This window comes from Molothrus aeneus, chromosome 25 (genome assembly GCF_037042795.1).
Source record: "Molothrus aeneus isolate 106 chromosome 25, BPBGC_Maene_1.0, whole genome shotgun sequence".
Lineage (NCBI taxonomy): Eukaryota > Metazoa > Chordata > Aves > Passeriformes > Icteridae > Molothrus > Molothrus aeneus.
In genome coordinates this window covers 1,453,043-1,463,227 of record NC_089670.1, presented here as the reverse complement: position 1 = coordinate 1,463,227, position 10,185 = coordinate 1,453,043, and the positions used below count along the sequence as shown (strand labels likewise).

Sequence of the window (10,185 nt, the reverse complement as noted above, 5' to 3'; positions counted from 1 at the left end):
TGTTGTCAGGGTGCTGGAGCTGGGCTTGGTGATCCCCACCCCATGGTGTGGGTGTCGGGGTCCATGGCACCCCCCCACCACACTGGGAAGCTCCTCGTGCATGGGGCAGGGGCTGGATGCTCTGGGGGCTGCAGGCCCTGAGGAGAGCACAGCAGTGGCTGCTTCAGCTGCTCTGCCAGAACCAGGGCAGCTTGGTGGCTGTGCCAGCATGTCCTCTCAGGGGCTCAGCATTGAGCATGCAGGATGGCAGTTAAAGAGTGAGAAATCAATCCAAACCAGCTTTGATTTTACCACTGAAACTGAATTTCCAGCCGCTGCACCAAAGTGAAGTTGTTCAGCTCCAGAAACGTTGTCTTCCATCCTGGGTGAGATTTTTCCTGTTTTCCCCAGCAGTCTCGTGCTTTGGAGCAGCTGGTGTTACTGCTCAAAGAGCCTTTCAGGCTTTCAGGCTGATTAATAAAATTTGATTAATTCCTCGGCAGCCACACCGAGGGTCAGCACCGTAGCCTGTTCCAAACCCCCAGCTGGTCATTTGTCACTGTCCTTGTTAACATCTGCTTCACCGAGTGGGCACGTGGAAGTTCAGAGCCTTGTGCCTGCCATCAGACAGGAGCTGGAGCAGAGACAGACAGGGAAATCTGGGACCTTGAACAAGTGAATAACTCCACTGAGGCAGGAAGGAGTCAGGGCTGTCACTGTGCTCAGCTGAGCAGCAGCAGCTCAGATGTGAGATGTGGGTCTGGGGAAATTCTGCCTTCCAGTTAATCTGGGCTTTGGGAGCTGCAGGGAGAGAACATTTCAGAGAGAAGCATCTCAGTGGGAGGCTTCAAACTGTGCCAGGGTTGGGGGGGTAACAGAAAACATCCTGCCAGATCCAAGCTCTGGGCCAGAGGGTCACGGGAATGCTCCTCATTTTCCTATCAAGGGCTTCCCCATCCTCTTTCTTTGTTTGTTTCTTTTAAATGTTGGCTCCACCTCCATCCCAGATGCAGTGACCCAGAGCCACGTGTCCCTCTTGCTTTTGGGTTGTGGGGGTCTTTAGATTCAGTCCCTTTAAGAGAGGATGAGTGACTTTTAATTTTAATCAGTTTAGGATCTGATGTGTTTTTCCTTCCTCTCTTTGAATTGTCAGCTTTTCTCACCAATTTTTTTTCTTTCTGGAATAAATAAAATAATTTGACAGCTGTAATGACAGATGTGAAACCCAAACAATCTGAGCCATGGACCAGTGAGCTGAGAGGGCCTGCTTTACATTGCTTTCAATGCATTTAATATTTAATGTATAAATAATTAGATGTTAGGAATAAAAGCTGTCTGTTTAATTCATACCATTGAAAACCCTGTGTGCTGTTAATAGCCTTAGTATAGGCGACACCTCTTTGAAATATAATTCTTTTATGCATTTTAATAGAGTTCATGGTAAACATACTGTGCTAAGCAGACAGCAACTGATATTTCCTGCAGGCAGAATACACCTAATTAGAATTAATTGATTAAAAGAAAAAATAGCCACCAGTAACATTTCCAAACCCTTTTTTCCCCTTCTTGACAAAGCACCCATGGCATGGGGTTGGGGTGGGAGAACCACGTGTCTGGGCTGGTGCCTGGCTCTGCAGGCACCAAATGCTGAGAGCAGGACCCCAGCCCAGCCAGGGGAGGCTGGGTGGGGGATTAAAAGGGATGTAATGAGTGTAAACCTTCAAAATAAGGTGGGGAACATTCCCAGAGCTGTGGGCAGCAGGCTGAGGGAGGTGATTCTACCCCTCTGTGCTGCTTTGTCAGACCTCATCCAGCTCAGGGGTCCCCAGCACCAGGGAACCTTCCAGGAAGGACCTGGAGCTGCTGGAGGGAGCCCAGAGGGACACCAGGATGATCAGAGGGATGGGGCAGCTCTGCTGGGAGGAAAGGCTGAGAGAATTGGGGTTGTTCAGCCTGAGGATTGATCTGAAGTGAGCTGACTGTGGCCTGAAGGGGCTCTGAGAGAGCTGGAAGGGGCCTTTGGACAAGGGATGGGGTGACAGACAAGGGGGAATGACTTCCTACTGACAAAGGGTGGGTTTAGATGGGAGCTTGGGAAGAAATCATTGGCTATAAAGGGTGGTGAAGCCCTGTCAGAGATTACCCAGAGCAGCTGGGGCTGCCCCTGGATCCCTGGCAGTGCCCAAGGCCAGGTTGGACAGGGCTGGGAGCAGCCTGGGACAGTGGGAGGTGTCCCTGCCATGGCTGGGGTGGGATGGGATGATCCTGAAGGTCCCTTCCAACTCAAACCCCTCTGGGTTGAGAAGCAGCTTTGGGAGTTTTGGATTCACAAAGGACACATTCCCTGGCTGTTTGGTGTGGGCTTGCTGAGGTGCAGGGGGCTGTGAGGGGCACTCAGCCTGGTGGGTGCTGGGGTGGAGTCCCTCAGGGCCAAGCCTGCGTTTCCTGGCTGTCTCTGCTCTCCACAGGGCCTGCTGTTCTCTACCCCTGAATGCCTGAAGCAGCCCCAAGACCTGGTGAAGCTCTACCTGCACGAGTCAAGCCGGGTGTACCGGGATAGGATGGTTGAGGAAGTGGATTGGGAGACTTTTGATAAAATCCAGCGGGAGATGGTGAAGAAATGCTACGATGTAAGTGTGGAGGTCTGATGAGCGCTAATGCTGATGAGAAAGGAACAGAATGGGTTTATTGGAAGGGAAATCAGTACTGGGGATTTTCCTTTCCCTCTCCTTCACTCCTGAGCCTGTTTCCCCTTTTCCAACACCAGGTGCAACCGTGTGGACATAAAAAGGCTGGAACACCGTGGTTCCCTTGGACGGTGGCTCAGAGCTGCAGTGGGTTTTCCTGCATTTGTTCTCTATTTTCTTCTCTTTTACAGGATATTGAGGACACTTTAGAGCAGGCCAAACACATGAATATTTACTGCCATTTTGCCAAAGGCCTTGGGGAACCTGGCTATAGGCCAGTTCCAAGCTGGGAGGAGCTGAACCAGATCCTCGTGGAAGCCTTGGACAGCTACAACGAAGTCAACGCTGCCATGGACCTGGTACTGTTCGAGGATGCCATGAGCCACGTGTAAGGGTTTTTCTGCCTTTATTTCCCCATCATTTGCCTGTGCAAATGGTTTTGTGGGCTTTCCTGGAGGATGTAGGAGTATGGATCCATGGGCTGAGGCTAATAATTTGTAGTTCTACAGGGCCAAGTGCCAGGTCCTGCTCTCTGCCTGAATATTTCTCAAATGTGACAACATTCAGGTGCTTTTTTTTGTCTTCCCTTGCCAGCTATGACAGAACTGGTTGTACTGGGCTTTCCCCAGATACTGACTGCTGGTTTAGAGCCACATTTACACAGACCCTTAGTGGGATTTCCCTTTGTATAAAGTAAGATTATGTGCATTCAGCCTACTGCTTTTAAAGGATGGAGGCATTTAAACTGCTTTGATCCTTTGGAAAACCTGCTTGCAGGGAGATGCCTGGAGGTGCAGATGGATTCCAGCTGGAAATTGGACATGTGGGACTATATGAAAATAAGCCTCCTGCTGATAATTATGAAGCTGTTTACATGCTTTGGGGGCACCTCCAGCTCTCACACACAGCCTGGGGGAATCCCAGCAGGGACAGAATTACTTCTGGGTGCTGGGATGCCGGGCTGGCCTTAGGTGGCTTCAGGAGATGGAGCTGCCCTGGCAATCAGAGCTTGAATTTGTACAGAAACCTGGTCCCAGGAGGTGCAGATTTGGCACTCCAAGCTGGAAGGAAGCCCACCCTGACCTGCTTGCAGGCAGGCAGGGTGGGTGGTTTTAATTCTTACTGGACCTGGCAGCCTGTTAAAAATATATCTGTATATACACAGGAATAGCATTTACATATGTATATAAATATATATGTGTGTGTGTATGTATGTATGTATATGTATACTTATATACAAATATATATAAGTATATATACACACAAGAATATATATCTGTATATATATACACATATATGTATATACATAAACATATATATACATATATGTATATATGTCTAAATATTAATATTAACATTAATATTAAAATCTAAATATATATCTATATATAGAGAGATATAGGTATATAGATATATATGTATATCTATCTATCTATCTCTATATATAATATAATATAAACACACATACAAATTTGTCTGTTCCAAGGGCTCCAAACCTGTGTTCAACCTGGGCACTCCCTCCTCCATCCATGGGGCCCATGGAATCTGCTGTCCATGGGTGTTTCTGCTTGCATTGCCTGCAGAATGGTGTCAGGAATATTGACCCTGTGCTACTCTTGCACTTCACATAAATCGGGATTTGCAATTGGAATTTGCAAAACGTGGCTCTGCCCCTCCAGTTCATACTGAGAATAATGAGGAAAGCAAGATTTGAGCATCCAGCAGCACTTGACAATTTCACTGGAGCTGAGTGAATCCCATTCACTGCATTTGGAAATTGCATTTGGCTGAAATACACAACTTCTTCCATCTCAAGCAGCTCCTGAATGTCAGCTTGAATTTGCTGAAGATTTTCAGTTAGAAGAAAAAAAAGAAGGAAAAAAGACATTTGATGACTTAATATGTGTAGGGCTATGGGGGGTACCTGTCAGTCACCTCATCCAGGGCTGTGTCACAGCACGGAGCCCTGGGGAGCACATCAAGGCAGGGACACGGGCAGAGCTGGCCTGGGTAATTCAGAGCAGGAATGCTAAAGCTCTCCTCACAGTCTGGATTGCTTTTATGGAAAAAAATTCACAGCAGTTATTAAATTATAAAAAATTCTGTCAGAGTCTGTGCGTAGATTATGGAATACTGGAGGTGTAATAAAGCAGGACAGTGTTTCTCACAGTCTTAAATGAAAAATAATTAGATTAATCCAGGAAAATAGTGAAGGGAGCTAATAAAGGAATGAGGTTTGTGTTTCAGACCCTGGAGAGGGAGGGTTCCACAGGTGGGATCCTCTGGACCCCCCTCACCTTATGGGGAACATGTGGGGGTGTAGCATTTGCTTAAAGAGAACAAAAGGGAGGCAGACAGAGTTCACCACAGGACTCTCAGGTGAGCAGACCTGGGAAATAACAGCAAGTTCATTGTAAGAGTGAGAAAATCTCACTCTTTTGTAGTGGCCATGTGGATAAAAGGAGCAGAGGTTGTTTTGCAGGAAGGTTTGTGCCATTCCAGCCAGGTGTGAATGTTCTGTAATGCTCAGCAGGGCTCACCTGTGCACAAATCCCAAAGCCTTGAGAAGAGAGAGGGGCTTTTCTGGGGAGGGGGCCAGAGCCTTGAATTTTGCTCTCAGTTTTTGCATGTCAATTTAACATCCTTTTCCCCTTGCTCTCCCTGTAAAGACACCCAGGCCTTTGTTTAAACATTGTTCTGTCCAGCAGGACTTGGCAGGTGGGAAAAAAATAGGCACATTTTGAATTGCCACCAAACTCTGGGCGTTTTTTTTGGACAGGTCTCATCAGAGATGAGCATTGATTGCTGCCACATCTCTGAGACTGCCATTCTTCACCTCACTCAGAACACAATTTCCTAGCGAATAAAATATGTATTGAAGAGCAGTGGGCAGAGAAATGGGAGAACCGTGTTGCTAATGAGAGGTTTTGCATGGCTCGGTGCAGCTGCCGCATCAGCCGCGTCCTGGAGGCGCCGCGGGGGAACGCGCTCCTGGTCGGCGTGGGAGGCACGGGCAAGCAGAGCCTGACCCGCCTGGCTGCCTTCCTCAGCTCCCTGGAGGTCTTCCAGATCACCCTGAGGAAAGGCTACGGCGTCCCTGACCTCAAGGTGGGGGGGACTTGAAATGGAGGGGAAGGAAAAGAAGAGCAGAGCTTGCTCTGAAGGGTTGTTGTGTGTTGGGAAAGAGAATGGGGGAGGATGATCGTGAGCCCAGGTGGGAAAGAGGTCAAGGTCACCTGGGATGACCCAGCTCTGGGGTGGCAGCGGGGTCAGGAGAGTGCCCATCCCCTGTGCTGGCACTGCTGGGACACCGCCAGAGCTGGGGACAGCTCTGGGACACTCAGGACAGGAAGGACATTGAGGGGCTAGAGTGTGCCCAGGGAAGGAATGGAGCCCCAGGAGGGGCTGAGGGAGCTGGGCAGGGGCTCAGCCTGGAGAAGAGGAGGCTCAGGGGGGCCCTTGTGGCTCTGCACAGCTCCTGACAGGAGGGCACAGCCGGGGGATCTGGGCTGTGCTCCAGGGAACAGGGACAGGAGCAGAGGGAACGGCCTCAGGCTGGGCCAGGGCAGCTCAGGGTGGATACTAGGGAATATTTCTTCACTGAAAGTGCTGTCCAGCCCTGACACAGCTGCCCAGGGAGGTGGTGAAATGCACACCCCTGGAGGGATTTAAAAGCCATGTGGATGTGGCACTTGGGGACGTGGGATAGTGGTGGCCTTGGGCACTCAGGGGGAACATTGGATATGATGCCCTTAGAGGGCTCTTCTAACCTAAATAAGATGCTGAAACACCCCAGACACGACATGCTGCTGTGGAGAGGAGCAAATGCCTTGCTGGAGTGTGTGTGCCCAGGGCTGCAGCCACACCTGGGCTCTCCTGGCAGGGCCCTGAGAACATCCCAGCCCAGCCCCGAGCCTCAGCCCTCAGCTGTGCTGATGTTCTCAGCCACTGGGCCGGTTCTCAATGATCCCGTTCCTGTGCCTGGCCCATGCTTTGCAGCATGCAAGCCCTCCTGGTGTCTCCCCTGCAGGCAGACCTGGCAAACCTGTACCTGAAGGCTGGCCTGAAGAGCGTGGGCTCCGTGTTCCTACTGAGCGACGCACAGGTGGCGGACGAGCAGTTCCTGGTGCTGGTCAACGACTTCTTGGCATCAGGTGCAGCCCTTGTGTTACAGGAGCCTCCTCCAGCCAGGTCTCATCAGCTCTTGGAGGTCTATAACACACCCAAGATAGCTCAGATACCCTTGGAGGCATAAAAATCAGCAGGATGGCTTCTGTTGCAGTGTTGGAAACAAAAAGGTTTAATAAAAGGCAAAATAACAAACATAGAAAAACCGAGCCAGGTGCAGGAGGTCCTTGCTCCCGGTAAAACACCTCACTAATGCAATTAGTTTCTTTGTTCACTTCTTTTTCTAGTAAATTGCCCAGGCAGGACTTTTTGGCTTCTGTCCAATTGGCCATCCTTATGTTTGAGGTGAAGGCCCTGGCACAGGGTCCCCAGAGCACCTGTGGCTGCCTCTGTATCCCTGGAAATGTCCAGGGCCAGGTTGGATGGGGCTTGGAGCAACCTGAGATAGTGGGAAGTGTCTTAATTACTTGTTTCACTTGTTGTCATTATCTAGAACAAAATATACCTTTTAATCTCTTTGATGAATGAGCAGATTTCTGATTAGTGTTTTCAGTGCTCGTATTGAAAGTGTCTGGCTCAATAAAGATGATTTTAATCAAATCAGAAGCCAGAAAGGAAGTGAATATGTGATATATTAAGGAAACACTAAGGAAAAAAATGTGGTTGGTTGCATTTTAGGCAAACAGCTGCTTAACTATTAACTTATAGAAGCTTTTTACAAGATTTGTAACTTGTAAAATGTTTGGATGGTCTGGAAGTTATTTGGCCACTGCTGGAAAGGGCCCTGAACAGCTGCAAAAATTTTACGTGTAATTAATGCACTTGCAAAACTACAATGATTTTATAATACATATGGCATATTAGGAATTTGAATATTTCTTTTTTAATCTAATTAGACTGCAGAGCTAAAAAAAAAATTGATTTTCTGTACTTTGACTCTATTCTATCTTCCTTTCCCTTGTGTTTTATAAGGAAGTTTGCTTTCACAGGTGTTTATTTTTCAGCAGAATGACCTTGTGTGCCCCTTTGCTGCTTCTGGGGCTCAGGGGGAGCTGGTGCAGGGGTTTTACCTGAGGAGGGGACATCCCTGAGCCCCTGAAGAGGGGGACAGCAGCTTCCCTTTGCTCTGAGACTGCAACAACATCCACATGTGTAAACCCAAACGTGCCCTCCTGTCCTAGGGGAAATCCCGGATCTCTTCCCTGATGATGAAGTGGAAAACATCATCAGCAGTGTGAGGAATGAAGTCAGGGGCCGGGGGCTGGTGGATTCCAGGGAGAATTGCTGGAGGTTTTTCATTGAGCGAGTCCGACGGCAGCTGAAGGTGAGATGGAGCACGAGGGGTTGGTGCTGAATGATTTTTTTGCCTTTTTCCTTTTATAGATTCTCTGTGCTCTTCCCACACATATTTGTAGCCTGTTATTGTATTAGTAGCTAGTTCCAGTACTTTTCCCTAGCCAGAAAGACAAAATTCTGAGCTCCAAGCCCCAGGGGGCACAAGGCCTCCATCCTATCTTGGTTTTTCTGCGAACCAAGGCCAAAAACCAGCTCTTGAAGACATATTTTCATAACCAAGTTTAGTTTCCATCTGTGGTCCATTTGCATATTGGAGTTAATTGTTCAATTCCAGCTTTAGGTTATGAAATCCCATCCTTCTTGTTTTCTCTCTCCAGCCCACGTTGTTTGTGCTCTTGGTCCTGAGATTTGGGTCATTTGTCCTTGGTCCCCAGCTGGAGCAGGAATTGTTTTGCCTCCTACTGTGGGAATCCAGGATTCCTGAGCAACTGACCAATATGATCAAGCAGAGGCTGTTTATTGTTTACATTACACACATATTTATGGATTCTACAAAATACTAAGCGCACACTTCTTGATTGGTGCCTTTGTCTTTTCACTCGTTTTCTGCCTGCATTTCTTGGAGTATGTGATTGGTTACATTCCAGGTGTTTCACGATCCTCTTATTTAGTTCTTGTGGTCTTGGTATTCAGTTTCTCAGCCTCTTCTTTCTTAATTTAGCACAATTTATGTTCCAATAGCCTTGATGAATTCCTGAGGCTTTGATAGCAAACTTAAAAGCAAGACTGGCTGGTGCACACTATGGCCTAACCCTTGCAAACACATTGCAACAGTCTGCCTGCTCTGTGAAGAGAGCTCACCAACACTGCATGTGAAGCTCAGAACTACACTAAAGCAGCACAGAATCTGAAACTGAAGGCACCAAAGGGGGCATGGAGCCCGAGGTGGGCTGTGATTTGTGGAAAAAAAACCAACTAACTCTACAACTTGTAAAAGTTATAAAGCTGGTATGTTTATTACAGCGCTGGACATATGTGGGGATCGTTCTTCTTAAAGGACATGTGCACCTTTGGGAATTCTGAACTTTTTAAAATCTTTCACTCATAGATATGCATAGAGTTTTATAATATGTTTATGCGTATTTATTTTACTAGTTTTTACTAGTAAAATGTTTTACTAGTAAAATATTAGTAGCTAGCTGCAGTACTTTACTAGTAAAATATTAGTAGCTAGTTCCAGTACTTTACTAGTAAAATATTTTACTAGTAAAAACTAGTAAAATAAATATGCATAAACTTATTATAAAACTCTATGCATATATACAAGTATGCATGTATTTATTAGTTTTTAAATATACTTTAAAAACGAATATACTAGTTTTTACTAGTTTTGTGTTACACTTGTAGCTAGTTTTTTTATTAGAAAGTACAGAAAGAACCCTTAAGTCATTTTGTTTGTTTCTTGTAGTTTATGTTTCAAAGTTTTAGAGGCCTCTTTTATCTCTTTTTACATTCTTTTCTCTCTGTTAAAGTAGCTTTGTAAGTATAAGTTTTTTGTGAGAACAGGTAGCTTTGAGCACAGACTAAACAACACATCTCATCTATGTAAGCAAGCTACAGACTTAAGAATTTAAACCAGCACATTTTACCTACATCTGCAACAGATGGAAATGTATTAAACTTTCACTCCGTTTCAGCGGCAGGGCAGGTGCTGCTCTCCCTGCCCCTGCCCTGCCCCTCAGTGCCCTGTCCTGCTCCTCAGGTGGCTCTGTGCCTGTCCCCCGTGGGCCCCAAGCTGCGCCTCCGCAGCCGCCGCTTCCCGGCGCTGGCCAGCGGCACCACCATGGATTGCTTCCAGCCCTGGCCCCGCCAGGCCCTGGAGTCCGTCAGCCTCCGCTTCCTGCGGGACATGGACACCCTGCAGGTGAGCACCAGCACAGATCCTGTGTGGGGACACTGGGGACACTGGGGACAGCGCTGGCCACAGCCAGGGTTGGGTATTTTCAGGGTCTGCCGTGGCAGGAAGGAAAGGTGAATCTGACTCCATGTTCTTAGAAGGCTAATTTATTATGATATGATATTATGTTATATTCTG

The 10,185-nt window shown here is 47.5% G+C and overlaps 1 protein-coding gene across 1 annotated transcript; it reads left to right on the top strand.

Moving 5' to 3' along the window:
* The first annotated feature begins 2,219 nt into the window (after window positions 1-2,219).
* Window positions 2,220-5,552, top strand: LOC136566560 (dynein axonemal heavy chain 9-like). The gene is made up of 4 exons (XM_066565741.1): window positions 2,220-2,228; window positions 2,448-2,609; window positions 2,858-3,054; window positions 5,446-5,552. The coding sequence occupies exons 1-4, from the start codon at window positions 2,220-2,222 to the stop codon at window positions 5,459-5,461; spliced, it is 384 nt and encodes a 127-aa protein (XP_066421838.1). The 3' UTR covers window positions 5,462-5,552.
* Window positions 5,553-10,185: the final 4,633 nt, after the last annotated feature.